The following is a 16,837-nucleotide window of genomic DNA, read 5'->3' on the forward strand; positions in this document are numbered from 1 at the left end:
CTATCTGGTTTTGAAAAACAGCAAAGGATGGAGCTCCCCCCGCCTCTCTGAGTAACCTGTTCCAGTGTTCTACTACCCTCCGAGTGAGAAAATTCTTCCTAATATCTAACATAAACCTGCCTTGCTGCAACCTGAGACTGTTGTGCCTTGTTTTGTCATCTGTCACCACTGAGAAAAGTCTAGCATCATCCTCTTTTGAACCCGCCCCCCTCCACTTCAGGTAGTTGAAGACTGCTATTAAGTCCGGTCTCAGTCTTCTCTTCTCTAGACTAAATAAACCTAATTCCCACAGTCTTTCCTCATAAGTCATGTCCCCCAGCCCCCTCACTATTTTTTGGCATCTTCTGCTGGACTCTCTGCAATTTGTCCACATCCCTTCTGTAGTGGGGGGCTCAAAACTGAACACAGTACTCCAGATGAGGCCTCACCAGTACTGAATAAAAGGGAATAATCATTTCCCTTGACCTACTGGCAACACACCTATCAATGCAGCCCAGTATGCTGTTAGCCTTCTTGGCAACAAGGGCACACTGCTGGTTCATATTCAGCTTGTTGTCCACTGTAACCCCCAGGTCCTTTTCTGCAGAGCTGCTGCCCAGCCAGTCAGCCCCCAGCCTGTACTGGTGCATGGGATTATTCCATCCTAAGTGCAGGACTTTGCACTTTTCCTTGTTGAACCTCATGAGATTTCTTTTGGACCAATTCTCCAATTTGTCTAGGTCACTCTGAATCCTAGCCCTATCCTCCTTCATATCTGCTACTCCCCGTAGCTTTGTGTCATCTGTAAACTTGCTGAGGGTGCACTCTATGCCATCTTCCAGGTTGTTGATGAAGACATTGAACAAAACCAGCCCCAGGACCAACCCCTGGGGCACTCCACTTGATACCGGCTGCCAACTAGACATTGAGCTATTGATTACTACTCTCTGAGCCCAATGCTCCAGCCAGTTTTCTATCCATCTTACAGTCCATTCATCCAGCCCATACTTCCTTAGCTTGCCTGTGAGAATGCTGTGGGAGACCATATCAAAAGCCTTGCTAAAATCAAGGTATACCACATCCATCATCTCCCCGCATCCACAGAGCCAGTCACCTCATCATAGAAGGCAATCAGTTCAGTCAGGCATAACTTGCCCCCAGTGAATCCATGCTGACTGTTCCTAATCACCTTTTTCTCCTCTAAATGATTAGAAATTAATTTCTTGAGGAACTGCTCCATGAGTTTTCCAGAGGCTGACCAGAGTATAGTTACCTGGATCCACCTTCTTCTCTTTCTTAAATATGGGCACTATGTCTGCCCTTTTCCAATCATCCAGGACCTCTCCTTATTGCCATGAGTTTTCAAAGATGATGGCCAATGGCTGTGCAATCACATCAGCCAACTCCCTTAGCACCCTTGGGTGCATCCCATCTAGCCCCATGGACTTGTACATGTGCAACTTTTCTAAGTAGTCCTTAACATGTTCTTTCACCAACATTACAAATGAGAAACATCTCTCCTCATCTCCTTAATATGTAATATTCCTTCTGGACATATTTGTAGTAGGAAGTGTGGTAGTGACTGGTGGCACATAATTTTCATCATTTATGCAGACATCTCCTCCATGATGCATGGTCAATATCTTTTATTACATATCTCTTTCTTGTCCTGCCCTCCCCATATGTGAAGTGGAACTTATGGGCCTATGGTAACTTCCATTATTAGTTCAGAGACAGCTAAATACTGGGAACACATCATGCTATAAAAATAGGGACATTTTGGACAATCATGGGTTTAACAAATAACAGGTAAGTAACTTTGCTAATCACATATTGTTACTATGCGTATGATCATAATGAAGAGGAAGATTGTCATGAAGGTTAACAGCTGCTTAGCACTGGGCGCATCTACACAAGACACTATGGCAATGCAGCATTGGTGGGCACTAAGTGTGATGCCGCTGCTACCGTGCAATAGCAAAGAGCTACTGTTCAGTAGAATCAAAAGGAACCTGTACACCACTGGGACTGTGCAGTAATGGTGGGTACTGCACAGTAATTTAGTATTTGCTAAGGGAAGTCATAAATGACTGCACAGTACCAGCTATGCAGTCAGGGGCACATGTAGACATGCCCATTGATGTTGTCAGAAGACGTAAATACGTTTAATCTAACACAAATAGGCTATTATATTAACAGTGAAGTCTCCATATGTTTATTTCATATGCAAATGGATGGTTATCACAGCTGTATCACTCTCTGTGGGTGTACTTAAAAGATATGTTTTATTTATGTCTGTTATTCACTACAGGATACACCATCACCAATGCAGCTGCAACTGTAGCAGCTACACAGCTGAAACAAGCAGTGACACTGGGACAAGATCTAGCAACTTATGCAACATATGAAGCATACCCTGCCTTTGCTGTGGCCACTCGTAGTGATGGTTATGGAACTTTTTAAAAGATTTAGTCTACTTGTATTTAAATCAATATGTTCTGTTAATCAAGTGGGGGGAACTACTTCAGTCTGTTGATTATTATGATCTCAAAATTTTAAATCTAATTTTAGAAGATGGATTAGTTTAGTGATAGTTTTATACTTCTAGGCTGAGAGTTTTTTTTAATTGTTGGTATATGTTTCATTATAAATCAGTTAAATCAATTTTCACACTTAAATAAAACAAGCAAAAACAGAAGAAAACAAAACAGAAACAAAAACCCACTTTTGCACAGAAAATAATCCTTAAAATCTATAAGGATCTATAAGTATACATCACTGTGCATATGTTTACATGTAATTATCCATGCTGAAAACAGAAACATTCCCAATGAGCTGCATGTTTAAAGCGTGTGATTTTAATCAGACTTGTGATTGGCTAACTGTATGATCAAACTCATGTTCATACTGCACAATTAGTGCACAGTTCTAAGACACATAGGGCACATCCAGACAAGTGTGCACCTGTTGCAAACCACTTGCACTGCACATGCAGGCATAAGCTGTGCTGCTAATTTGCAGTGGAGTGGGGTTTTTTGACATTGGGAGGTACTGAAAAAAGCAGGGTGGTGCATGTGGTGGCAGCATGTGCCACCCAAAACCAGAGTCTGGCTGTCTAGAACCATATTCCAGCTGCCAGCTAGGTTCTGCGCATTGGATTGCCACTGCTGGAGCCCCAGAAGGCCCCCAGGACCCCAGGTAAGGCTGCTGGGGCCACCCAGACACAACTATGTGCCACTGCTATTTGTTCCTGGGGAAACACGTGCATGCTCATCTGCCACTTCCCATGATGCTGAATATCTCTCACTAGAATATCAGTGCATCATGCAAATGGACTGAGCAGGGAAAAAAAATGTGTGAGCAGGACTTAAAGTGAATGAAAGAGAATAGAAACCTCTCTCCAAGATGCTAAATGGTAGTGGATTTTCTCCATGGGCTGTACTTTACCACCCAGCAACTTCATAACAGTAATGTAAGAAATTGTTGGGTACTTCTCCTCTTACCCTCAGAAAGCTCAGGAGACTAGGGGTGTGCAAAGCAGGCTGTATTTGAATTGGATTCGGATTTGGCTCGATTCAGGGGATGGTGATTCAATTCTCTGATTTGGATCACTGTCCCAATTTGATTCAGCTGAATCTGAAAATTAAGATTCGATTCTGATTCAGAGAATCAGCAATTCAGCCATAGATACAGCTTTATATGTTTTTTCTACATAACTTGAGGTACCAGGCATGGCTTGTGAATGTTGAGATGGTGGGCAGATGGAGCATCCTACAGGGGTGTGGGGGGTCCACCACCGAGCGTGCAGGGGACCCACCCCCGCACCCTCCTGGCTCAGTGATTGGCTGTGGGGGGCCCCAGGTGACCCCCCCAGACCCAGGAGGCACCAGTCGCTGAGTTGGGGGGCAGGGTGGGTCCATTGCATATGCAGTGGCAAACCCGAAAGTGGACCAGAAGTGCTTCTGGTCCAGTTCCGGGTCCGCTGCCGAGCGTGCTGGGAACCCCCCTGTGCTCCCATGGGACACTCCATCTGCCCCACCATCTCAGCATTCATTATCCACCTGGTACCTTGAGGTATGTAGAAAAAGTGTATAAAGCTGTGTCTATGTCCAAATCATTAAATTTCTCCGAATCGAATCAGAGGCTTCCGATTCAATTCAGAGAGATTAATGGGTCTCCTGATTTGATTCAGATTAAGAGATTTGGCTGTCGAATTGGGCTAAATCTCCTCTGAATCAAATCAGAGATCAAAACTTCGCACAGCCCTACCGGAGACCCCTTACTCCTCCACAACAAAAGTTTCCTTCCTCCCTATAACAAAGTACCCTACAATACCCCTATACCCAGGTTTGGCATCCTCTTTGTATCCCCAGTGTATAGCTGTTCAGTTCGCATTATACTAGCCACCTGCTGTTGGAGTTTCTTTCTGCCTTTCTTCTTCTTCTGTGCATTTAGAGTGAGTGATTTTTGTCTTGTCCGTACCTGCAATTCACATTCTTCAACCAACAGAGCACTGATTTTCTGCCTGTTCATTGCTCTGAACCTAATCAGTTATATGTGCCTTGATGAAGTCCACCAAATTGGAAAATACTACTATATCTTTGGCCAAACCAACAACATGTAGAATGTTAAGTCACCCATTTTTGCATAGAGATCCTTCACATACCTATAACCTCCCCCGCTTTGAAAATTGCATATGAGGCCATCTTACAAAATAAGTATTAGATTAAGTAGTCTAAATAAGCTTTTATCACGTATTTCTTTTAAAATTATGCCCATATCAAAAGCTAGTAAATACTGACAGCAAAAGACAGTTTTCATAAATTAGCTTACAAGCCAGTGTTCAAGTGTGTGCATGCTTCAGAGCTAATTTTTATAGTAGTGGGTACATAGGCAGTTATTGATATTTTATCTTTCCCCATATAGTCTCCACAGAAATATGCAAAAACCTAAACAAAATAACTTATTTTACTTCTTATCCAATGATCCTGGCATTCTGGGCAATGCACACTTTAGACAAGTATCTGTTAATCATACCAGAATGTGGACTAGAAACCTAAGTCACACCTCTGAAAAGACCCACATGACTGGCTGGTTTCTTTAAAAAGACATCCCAGGAGGCTTGCACTTTGAAGTGAACAGACCTCCAGCTTGTACCCCATTGTACCTCTATAATATGCAAAACCATGCTAGTTATCTAATTGTGCACTCGGTACAATGGGAAAATTGTCAAATTTCTTCAGAGAGAAGTTCAGTGGAGTCTGTTGACTGCCAGACTTTGCACTTTTAATACTGTAAATATGTAAACATATTGATCTTCAGTTCTATAATCTGTCACCTTGAAATAAGCCTGAGGCACCAGATCTAAATCTTAACTTCCCAAAATTCAGAGATATTTGGATTCGAAGTTTTGATTTAGATACAGCTCTGATAAATAATACACGAGCTAACAGTGGCATATGCAAAATTACAGAAGTTTCACCTAATCAAGATTAGCAGTTTGCAATACTCAAAATAAACTGGAAAAATCAGTACTGTAGATTGTTCATACAATGAACAACCAAGCACCAGAAATGACAGAGTTATGAAAGTGCTGACAGTGGCAATCACACAGTGCAATACAAACTTGTTTTTAGAGTTTGAGAGACATCATGTAATGCCTATGAAAGGCTCTTTGATGAAAACTGACCTCATCTTAACAGCATTCTCTTAAATAGTGCTGCAATTTTCTGTAGATCATATATCAAGAAAGCAAAATAAAAAAATCCTAACCTAAGCTTCTGGCTTCCTAAATTTTCTATATGAAATCAAGAGTATACATACATATATTTTCTTGCACAATTAAAACTAACAAGCAACTAAGAACTAGTACTGTCAAAAAGAGAGCGTAAGTGCAAAAAGTTTCTGTTTAGCTAATTCCTTACTCTCTCTCATTAGTGCCAATATGTTGTGAATATTGGATAAATATAGTTAAGGTTTCTCCTAGATAATATAATAGTACAAAACATACAAAGTAATATTTTTTTTATTTGTATCCATGAATATAAGCAATTATTACAAGGAGGTTCTTAGACCATCATGTTTTCATATTATATTCACCAATCATTTCTTAAAGATCTCAAATCCTTTAAAATTTTAGATCCTCATCTTCTGCATCAAAGGCAAAATAAGCACATTCCTTGCTCTCCTCCTCCTGACTCACAGGTCACATAAAACATAAGCTCAATGCTAAGAAATTACCTGGTTCTCCCTACACTCTTTAACTTTAGTGAGAAACAGATCAGGCCCAAAATGTTTAAAGGGTTCTCTGTGAAATAATAAGACACCGTGTCAGTTGTTTTCCTGTTTTAAGTAGGTCTTTTAAAAATGCAAAGCACGTTAGTCTCTGAAATACTGTTTACTAGTAACACTAGTGTTGTTTTCTTTTAATATTCTAGTTGACTTGATGTTAGTAGTCACGAAACAAATGTGTAAGTTGTATACCACAGTTTCTGGTATTGTTAGACTACCATTATTCTTAAAGTGTTTTGCAGTTTTGGTAGAGAGAGACAGGGCTGATTCTTAATATTCTGGAATAGATCTATGTACTATCTGAAATTTATATACAAAGCTTACTTAGACACTCTCCAGGCCTTTCTAATTGTTTTTAAAATCCTCACTTTTTCTTCTGTGTTCATAGTTTCCTGTTCTCCATTGGAAGCTTTAGAGTGAACACTTTGTTTAATACGGGGCCTGCTACAGTTTCAATAGATATTTAGTGCCCATGAGTATAAGAAGAGGCTCACTTGCTTTCCTCCTATCAAATTCATGCCCTGATTTCACATCATAAGATTGCTTATGCTTGCTCATTCTCCAGCTTTGGATTTTGTTAGGTTCTTTTAAGCATTTGCTTTTGAAAAGTTAAAAGGCCAGATTCTATTTTCACTTACATCATCTTTACACCAATATAAATCCAGTCAGTTCATTAGTTTTACTCTTGATATAGACAAGCATGAAAGGACAGCCAGGTCCACAGGCTTTGCAAATTTGTAGGAATAATAATAGTTTTACAGCTATAGCATAGGATTCAGAGACAGAAACCCTGTCCTGACACAAACTTCCTTTGACGAGTCACTTAGGCCCAGATCTACAGAGAGAGATGCCTTAGTATGCTTATGCTTTAGTTTCTTTTTCTGTAATAGATGCCTTGCACTTTCTCTTCGTTCAGGAGTTAACTTTATTAATATTTGTATAGATTCTTAGTGCCTTCATGGAGAGTATTGCTGATGTACAAAAGTAATGTAAAAGGGAATCATTTGGGATTACCTGATTTGACAGTGTACTCTTTGGACTTTGCAAAACTAAATAATAGTAAAGAAATCACACTAAACACCAAGTCTTTGGTGTTCCCTGTTCCTAAGAATGTAACAGTAATACAGTTGTTGTATTGTCAAAAGCTTATTAATATGTCAGGACCACTGAAATGAAGTAGCTATATTTCTTTCTCTTCCTAATCAAGCAAACATCTCACTGATCTCACGAGGTGTTTTTCTGGAGAAAGAGTAAATGTTCTGGTCATATTTGATAAAGTTCTGTACTTCTGTAACTGCTACAACTTATGAGGTTTACTTCTATCTATACACTGTCTTGTTAAGATGTTTAAAAAAAGGAAGAAAGAAAATGTATTTTCCTCTGCAAATGCTACACTGCACTCTTATGCTAGCAGAGCATGACAGGAAACCATTTAAACCAAAGCCATTGTATTCAGAGCTTTAAATAATTAATAGTATTATTGGTGCTTTAGCTCAATTTTCTCTTATACATATCCATTTTAAGTCATTTTTGGTAATGATATCCTAGTGAAGACTGCCAATGAATAATGTATCCACACCTATTGTGAAAGAGACTGTTGTTGGTAGAAAATGTTTCCCACTTTTGTTTAAGTAACTATATATGGCTTTTTTCCAGCTATTTATATAAGGTAAGTTAGAAAAGGTGCCAAAGCAGAGAGACAGGAACAGTATTAAAACTTGTGTGCATAAAGCACTTATTTTTGTACTTTTAGTACAATATTTGTATAGAGTTCTAACACTGTGAAGTGTAGTAAAATCACATGATCCATTTACTGGAAAAGAAATAATTTGTTTTGAAAAAATGAAGTAAAATTGGCATCTCAATCATTAATTCAGGGAAATTTTGAATTGGATTAAATATTGTACAGCAAGCTTATAATTCTTGGTTAATCAAATGGCATTAAGTGTATTTTAAAGTACTATTAAACCTTTCAAACTAATATGAAAGTTTCAGTCTTTTTTGTTAGTTGCCCTGAGTTTTATCTAGAAAGGGCATCCTCTGTATTGGTGGTAAGAATACAGTTCAGGTTCTGTTGAGATCATTATAGAATTCATTTTTCAAACAGTCAGAAAGCCTTTTATATATGCCAAGATTTAATAAATGCACATTGCTTTGATACACTGAAACAGTCTGATAGTATTCTCTTTCTGCTGTGTACTGAGTCATGCTGCATACAATAACTATGTAAAAAAAATAGAACCGAGTTGTATCTTTAAGCTAAAGATCAAGAGGACTTTATTTTTGTCTCACATAAGGATTCACTAAAATTAAACTAAACATTATCTCTGCCACCTACTGGAAGAAATAAATAGTTTACTATTTTTTACAGTAGGAATAGTTATATTTAACAATTCTGAATCCCTTAAGACTCAGAAAAAGGCAGTATTAAGGACCAAACTCTTGTAATCATCCAACTTCTAACCACAAATAAAACAGGTAGAAGATGATTGAAACCAAGGTAGGTCCATGTGTGGAAACCAAGCCTAGAGTTCATACTAAGAGCAAGCCAAATGCAGCTTGCAAATCTCAAAAATATTTGTCTGGATTTTCTTCTTTAGACTGAGCTACAATGGACATGGCATAGGCAACCTACAGTTAGAGAACTGAAGCATTTTCAGAGCAATCTTGTGTCTTCTGCGCAGCTGCAGTCCATCAGAGCAGAGAGTACTAAATTGCTTTGTACAGGCAAGGTCAATCTAGTGGTTCAGATAACAGCATTTGTTTGAAAGCTGGCCAGCCCTGAATGATTACTAAAACAACAATTTCTCAATAGCTCACTGCATTTTTTCTTCATGGAATGTCACAAAGATCCAAATTCAAGCTTCAAATAAAGATCTGGTTTGAGACATGCTAACTACTGTTACTAACATTACTAACTTCTGTTAGTAAAATATGTAAAGGAAAAGTTATAAATGCCATTAAAAGTAGGAAGTTGTGATTTTTATGGAAAATAATGCACCTGAATCATAATAGGAATAGGGAAGGACGTTTTAGTCAAGAAGCATATAGAATTTGGGATACCAGACTCCCTGGGCACGTCCAGCTGAGCCTGCATGCGCCTCTTGCCTCATCTCAAAGCAGAACAAAAAAATGTTCCCCACACTGCATATTGGCAGTGTAGGCTCAACATTTGATATCTGGATATCCAGGTAACAAAAACAAACAAACAAACCCAGAAAAAAGTGGGGGAGGGGAGGTTTGATACCCGATACCAGGTACCTGCCTGCCCCTTGCCCCGATGCTTCAGCATGCTGTCTACCCATGCAAGGCAAACAGCAGTGCAGGCTGCAGTGACCTAGACCAGGACTCCATTCCAGGTAACTAGAGGGTGGAAGAGGCTGGGGAGGGGCTGTAAGGGTGCAGGGGACCGTAGGGGGGAAGCTCAGGAAGAGTGGGTCCCCCACCCACCCCCCCACAGCTCACCCACAGCAACAGCAGCCATCGGGGCACTCAGGGCCTCCTGGCACAGCCCCTCCACATGGCACAGGGCAGCGCAGCCTCTATCATATCATACAGGCCCAGCCCAGTTCAGCACAGCACCGTGTGCTTTCGGGCTGCCCTGGGCAATTCAAGCTGTCACCCAGGGCCCGGCACCACTCATGGGGACCACCTGTTGTGCTGGGCCAGGTCCTATTTGCATGGAAGCGGCCCAGCTCAACAGTGCACGGAGCCCGTGCATACAAGACCCAACCTGGCATGACAAGTGGTCTCCGCAAATGGCACCAGGCCCTGGGTAACAGCCCAAGTGGCCTGGAGCTGCCCAAAAGCGCACAATGCCATGCCAAACTGGGCAGGGCCCACGTGATATGGCAGAGGCAGCGCTGGGTGCCAGGCAGCTGAGGCCAAGCCACGCTTCCCTGCACCACATGGGGGGGCTGTGCTAGGAGGCCCCAAATGCCCCAATGGCCACTGCTGCTGCAGATGAGCTGTGGGCCGTGCAGGGGGGGCTGGGGGGAGCTGGGGCCCCGCAGGGTGCGGGGGGGCAGTCCATGTGCTGTGTGGGGGCTGTGTCCTGTGGGGGGGCAGGAGACCTCTCCTGAGCAGCCTCCCACACCCACAATTACCCCCACAATCCCCAACACTTACCCACACACCCCATGCCCCCCACATCCCTCCACACCCACCCACATCCCACCCACCACACTCCTTCCCACCCCGCTCCTGCAAACCCTACATCTCTCCATCACAAACCCTGCATGCCCAGTTGCCAGACAGGATGAGACCTGCTGGCAGGAACTGCGCCTGCTGGGGCAGCTGTCCCCACATCCTAGTTAGTGAAGGGGTCAGGGGGAGCTCTAACTGTTTTATGATAAGAAAAACAAAAGCAAACATCAAAACATATAGATATTTATAATTTATTTTATTATGATGATAGAGACACTGGTAGGCTTCCAAATTGCTTTAACTTGTACACATATCAATAAAACATTGCCCAACTGGTCTCCATCTCTGTCTCCGTCCGTTGTTTTAATTGTGGAAGAACATGGATTTTTGGGGTACTTTAAAGACTGAATTTGGGAATTTTTATCAGAGATTTTACAGTTTTTAAATAGGGAACACCAGGATTCTGGCTAATAGGACAGGTGGCAGGACTGAGGCAGAGGAACCTGCTCAGGGCTGGAAGCCAGGATCCAGCTGGAGGTGGCCAGGAGGATATGCTTTGACAGTTCAAAGCAGGCCAACATACTGGGAACATCTGCTGGGCAATAACTGCCCAGATGGCAGGGTGGCAGCATACATGGCAGTAGTGCCACACAAGGCAAACTGTGCAGCCACAGCCTGCTGGCAGCTGACCCAGAGGTGCAGATGCCTCTGCTGCAGCCATGCAGTCCCCATCCAGGTCTGGCAGGCACGCAGCCTTGGGGCCACATGCTTTTGCAGGGGGGAGCAGCAGCCCCCACAGCCAGACTGCTGCAGTGAGTACAGGGTGCAGGGAACTCTCAGGGCTGCTTCAGCAGTACAGCTGGCACAATGGGTAGTGTCCCCAGATACCAATTGGCTGGGACCCAGAAGCTCCTGAGAGCAAGTAGACCTGAGCTGCTGGTCAGGGCTGCTTTTTATACTGCTAAGGCCAGCACAGGTGCTGGCCCCAGGCTCTAGCTCCCCCTGGCTGCAGATTCAGGAGGAGCTGGCCAGAGTTATTTTACCCCAAGTGGCACAACTTGCCCCACACCAAAGTGCATGTATGGGCATGTGTGCTGAGGCAAAAATCCCTGGTTCAAATTTGTGCTGCTCCTATTTGAGTTGCTGCAAGCGCATATGCTTGCATGTGTGGATGCGCCACCTGAATTTTTTAGCTCTGCAAAACTCCACTAAAAAACTGATTGCAAAAAGTGATTTTCGTGTGGTATTCCAGGTGCTGGCAGGTGCACCGCTCCTTTTAGAATGTTAATGTAGGTCTGGATGAGATTACGGGGTTAGGTTTAATAACATTCCATGCGAGTATTTTTAAAGGAACATATTGCAACACCACTAAGGCATTCACATAATGAATCTAAGTAAAACCATAATTTGTAATCTCAGGCATTTCTCTTCTTTCCTCGTATTTTAACCACAGTTGAATGATTTCTTCAATTGGATAATAAACTCCTCGTTGCGAGAACCATGCATTTTATTTGTTTGGCAAAATACTCTTCAGGCACTGTCTAAAAAAAGAAAATAAGTTTAACTTGTCAGTTGCTGGCAAGCAACACATCAGAAAGAGGCCAGATGAGGTAAATACAAACACTTGGCTGGAACTGCTAGCACAGAGGACAATTGAAATTGCACTTATGGAAAAGTTAAAGGGCCAAACTCTCAGATGGTAAAAATAAGTGAAACCTCCTGGAAGCCAGTGGAGCTGCATTCCTTTAGACCAGGACAAAGCTTGGTTCTCTAAGTACAAACTTGTTCGCTAACAACTGAAAAGCTGCTGTTTACTGAAAATGTATTTACAGAAGTTCAGATTTCTGTACCTCTTTCTACTGATGTGTTGACTGTCTTAAGTAACATTACACCAAATGGAAATGTCATTGCTGACACACAGTAAAAATATCGCTGGCTAAAGGTAACATCAGGATGTTAATGTATTTGATGCAACATGTTTAAAAGCTTTTCACCAGCAGCTGTTTCAACTGGATAGAATGGGTGGTGCTGCTTATCATTAGTTACAGTGAGTATCAGATAACAGGACTGATTGCAGAAGGGATGTAAGGATTCAGGCCCAATAACGGGTTGGTGTTTTTATATAGGTCTTAAGAAAAACAATGCAAAACAACCCTCTCCCTCCCCTCCCAATATAGTAGATACGGTGCCTTCAAAGAGGACAACATTTGTCAGTCCTCCCCCCACCTCCTCACCCCCTGGCATCAGTGCAGCAACATCCCAGTGTCTCCTTCCCTGGATCTCTGCCTAAATTGCTAGGCAAATATTGGCAAGATGTAAACTGATCACAGTTCCTGATTTACTGGAAGTTGCATCACAGTCAGGAGGTGCCAGATACTTAGGTATGACATTCTTAGGGCCTTGTTACATGGTAATTTTAGGCAGCTTCTGGAGGTTGTAACCCCCAGATTGGCTACACATTAATACATTTTAAGTGGCTTTAAGCACTCATTATTAGTCTTAAAATTAATCTGTTCCAGGGCAGGATTATCTCTAATCCACCTAATCTTGATCCTCTTCCCTTAAGGTGTGGCCACTTTCCACAGTTATTTTGCCCAGATTGAAGTCCTACAGCATCCCAGGATGCAGTGGCCCCTCCTGAGTCAGGGCAAGCGGAGATACCAGGACACGGCCCCACCCCTCCAGGCACATTGGGCAGAGCAAGCGCTGCAGCCCCAGAGCACCTGGCAGCTTTAGTGCCTGTTGCCACTCCTCAGACCACTCTCCCCAGCGAGAGCAGCAAGTCAGTCCTGCCCCTAGGTCCTTGTCCTGCCCCTACTCACCAGGCCTCTAGTGAGAAGGCACAGCTGTGCAGATGTGGGAGAGTCAGAGGTGGTTTTTCACCTTAAAGTGCACCTGCACCACTGAGGCAAACAACACTAAGCCAATTAATGTTTGTGAGGCTTTCAGCATAACGTGTAACAAGGCCCTTAGTCACAGTACCTGAGGGAGAGAGGGCTGGGAATTTTACCATCATCCCAAGTCACCAGTTGGAAAAGGTTCCTTCAGTCCCTACCCATCATTATTAATCAGACAGTGCCCAGCTGGCTGCAGTGGACAATCAAGGCTCCCCTAATGCAGGAGCCCAGAAACCTCAACATTTGGGGTAGTAGTGAAACATCCCAGACCTCATTCTTAAAGTGTCTTGGTGTGCTCAGTAATTTACTATCAGGGCACCAGCATATTGGAGAATTTCCTGAATTGCCTCAGGCACCAACTACAGGCACAGACATGACAGGTACACTTAACATATTTACCATAGGTTTAGACCTAGCCCTTTCCAGGAGGAAGTAACAATGGAAAAGTGCTAGCAGACCAGCGAACTGAAGACTCAGATGGACATTATGCTCAGTAAGGGACTTACGTAGATAAGCATTTGTTGAATGTGACAAAGGAAAACATTTGGATGATATATTACTATATATATGAATATTTTTATTCATGTACTGCCAGAAAGTGGAATGGAAATACATTGATGACAATATCAACAAAGAGAAAGAGAAAGCCAGCATGTCAGAAAGTTACCAAGTTACAAAACAATTGAAAAGAACTTCATCCTATCCCAAACCAGCCATACGTTAGCCTTCTATTAAAAAAACACCATATCCCTGTGTCCTTGTTACATTAATGTATTAGGCTGTGATATGGAGATACATGCAACACAGAGAGGCAACTCATGACTTAAAGGGAAAGCTGATTCAGGCCAAAAAGAGACTCAGAATTTGGATTTTTGGGTTGTATACACAGCCCCCATCTGGGCTGAAGCTCAAGTTCCCAGTCAAGTGCAGAATCCATTGCCTGACAAAAATGGTCTGTGGAGTATAAAACAAAGGAGAAATGTTTTCTCTTACATAATTTCAATCAGAAGTGTTGGAAAAGGGAGGGGCTGCACAGGGCATGCATCCAGCAAAATAAGAAAATTCAAGGTAACAAGCAAAATGATCAGCTAGAAGATAGCAATATGGGATACAGGGTACCTACAGGTCAGGAGGAAAAGGTCCCCATCACCAGTTAGCTGAGTAATGACAATCTAAATCAGCTCCTATTCAATGAAAAATATTCTGAGAACATCCTTTTGGAAGTTTCAGTTCTTTTCAAGAGGACAAGGAAGAGTGGCATTGACAAGCTAAAGGAAAACACATCTTAAATATTTACTTAGAAGAATGTGGCATATTTCCATAGCCAAAATATGAATTTGGAAGGGAAAAGTTGCTGACTACACAATTAAGTTACAATAACTAAGTTTAATCTAATCAAGTCTTCAAACAAAATTCTACCCAAGGCCCTTAGTCATATGTACTATACACCAGTAGGTTCATTTTGGAGCAGTGTGGAAGATGTTCAGAGAAGGTGACATTTAATGATGCTATTATTAGTAGCTTGCTAGAACTGCCAGCCCTGGGACAGGTCTGATCAGGAGCTATATCTTGTTACCATTGATCTTGCCTAACAGTAGACAGAAGGTTAGGGAACTTATTCTTTAGAATAAGCAAACATTATTTTTTCTTCTATTTTACTATAAATTATGTGTTCTACCCACTCCAATGAATAAGCGATAGTAATACTGGCTTTCACTGTTTGTAATAGACAGCATTATGATTAGCTTTGTTTCTGCATTCCTCAGTCTATCAATGAACTAATGACATTTAAAGGTAAGGAAGATTTCAGTATTCTATTGACATTACAGATTTCTAATACCAGGAAAGACTTACTTACATGGAGGAAAAATTGAAGAATACGCTAAAATACCCTGAAAGAATTTTTGAAGAATTAAGGATATTCTAAACTTTTCTCCATCAGAAAAAAAAAATTCTGCCAGATCTATTCTACTTAATTTAAATGTATTGATTTAAATCTACCTCATTTAACCTTACTTCCTGCTTTTATTTCTTTTAAAATCAAGAGAAGCACAAACTTCAATGTTTCTTTTTCCTTAAAAATGACCCTTAAGATTTCTTGGAAAACCAAGATGCTGAGGTTCAGTTTTTCTCACAAATGACTAGATGATAACATCAGACACCAATGAGATTTGATTCATAAATTCCAGGGGATGAAATCTAAAAAACAAACTCAAACCTAAGAAATTATTTAAGATGATAGGCCTGCACTGAGCAACAAGAATGCAGCTGACACTCAAAAGAGTATTCAAGGTCATTCATGATAATACAATTGATAACATGGAAAATTTCTAGGTAGCCACCTACTATTCTTGTGCCAAAAAGTTTCCGCTATGTTGGGGCTGCCCTCACCCTCTGATACTGCGCTCACCGTCTGATGCCCTCTCAAGTATCCAGGGCAAATGTCTCACCTCGGTGATTGTTAAACAAAGATAACATTTGCCTGTGGGTCATAGATTATTCCTATGTTGGAAGCTAGGCAGATGTTCATAGCAGTACAACTAATCAAATAAATAGCAAAATCCTATTCCTATGCTCAAGTCCCTGAAAAGCAGTTAATGAAAAAGATGAGTAGTATAAGGTAGATGCATCCATCTCCTCAGTGATTTCTGTGACTTAGTCTTCAGGCAAAGATGGCAGCCTAGAATAAGCACGTTGTTACAATGTTATATAGGTTACATAAATAGGCACATAAGCATAGACACATTACAAAAATAGGTACATTGGCACTGACTTGGGTGTCTGCCTAAATACACTTAAGTGACTAGTAGGTGGAATAGGATCTAATCTGTAATGTTTCCATCAGACCTCCCCTGAGGCAGGCCCTCCCACCCCCAAACTTCACAGTCCCAATATTCCTAACTCCAAAAGTTTAACAGTCATGATTTGGCCCCAAATGGTGTCTTTACACGTACTCTGGGGGTGGGAGGGAAAGGCATTTTAATTAGAGCGGCTCTCAGGAGCCACTCTAATTAAAGTGTCTGCAGCGTCTTATGTATTCAGTGTCTCATGCTTCAAAACGGTGGTGGGGGCACTTTAATGAAAGCTTGTTCAATAAGGTTAATTAAAGTTCCCCGACCACCATTTTAAAGCATGGAGATGCTGAATACACAAGACGCCGTGGCTGCTAGACCGTGCTAATTGGTTTAGATTAATCAAGTCTGCTCTGACATGCTATAATTACAGCAGGAGTCCTGCACATTTACAGGCAAGTTTTACTTTTTTTCCAAAGAGACTAAATCATGTTGCTTGTTCTGTCTTCTGACTTTGAACATCTGCAGTCTAGGTATGAGATTATAGTATTGTCAACAGTATGGCAAGGCAGTCATTGAAGCTGTCACTACAGGGCCTGCAGCTAAAGAGCCCAACCAACGGCAAGGTCCTCATTGGCACTGTACAAATGCCATAGATTCATAGATGTTAGGGTCGGAAGGGACTTCAATAGATCATCGAGTCCAACCCCCTGCATAGGCAGGAAAGAGGGG

The 16,837-nt window shown here is 41.8% G+C and overlaps 1 protein-coding gene across 3 annotated transcripts in view; it reads left to right on the forward strand.

The window, feature by feature from the left end:
- A1CF (APOBEC1 complementation factor) overlaps window positions 1-3,036 on the forward strand; it is a 74,181-nt gene extending 71,145 nt beyond the window's left edge. For 2 of the 3 annotated variants that reach the window (XM_006022939.3, XM_014519612.2), the window contains one exon: window positions 2,291-2,442. In XM_006022939.3, coding sequence (XP_006023001.1) covers window positions 2,291-2,442 — 152 coding nt within the window. Of the gene's footprint in view, window positions 1-2,290 lie in introns of all 3 variants that reach the window. The other variant, XM_006022938.3, reaches the window with a different exon arrangement.
- The last annotated feature ends 13,801 nt before the right edge of the window (window positions 3,037-16,837 follow it).

This window comes from Alligator sinensis, unplaced genomic scaffold, assembly GCF_000455745.1.
Source record: "Alligator sinensis unplaced genomic scaffold, ASM45574v1 scaffold543_1, whole genome shotgun sequence".
NCBI lineage: Eukaryota > Metazoa > Chordata > Crocodylia > Alligatoridae > Alligator > Alligator sinensis.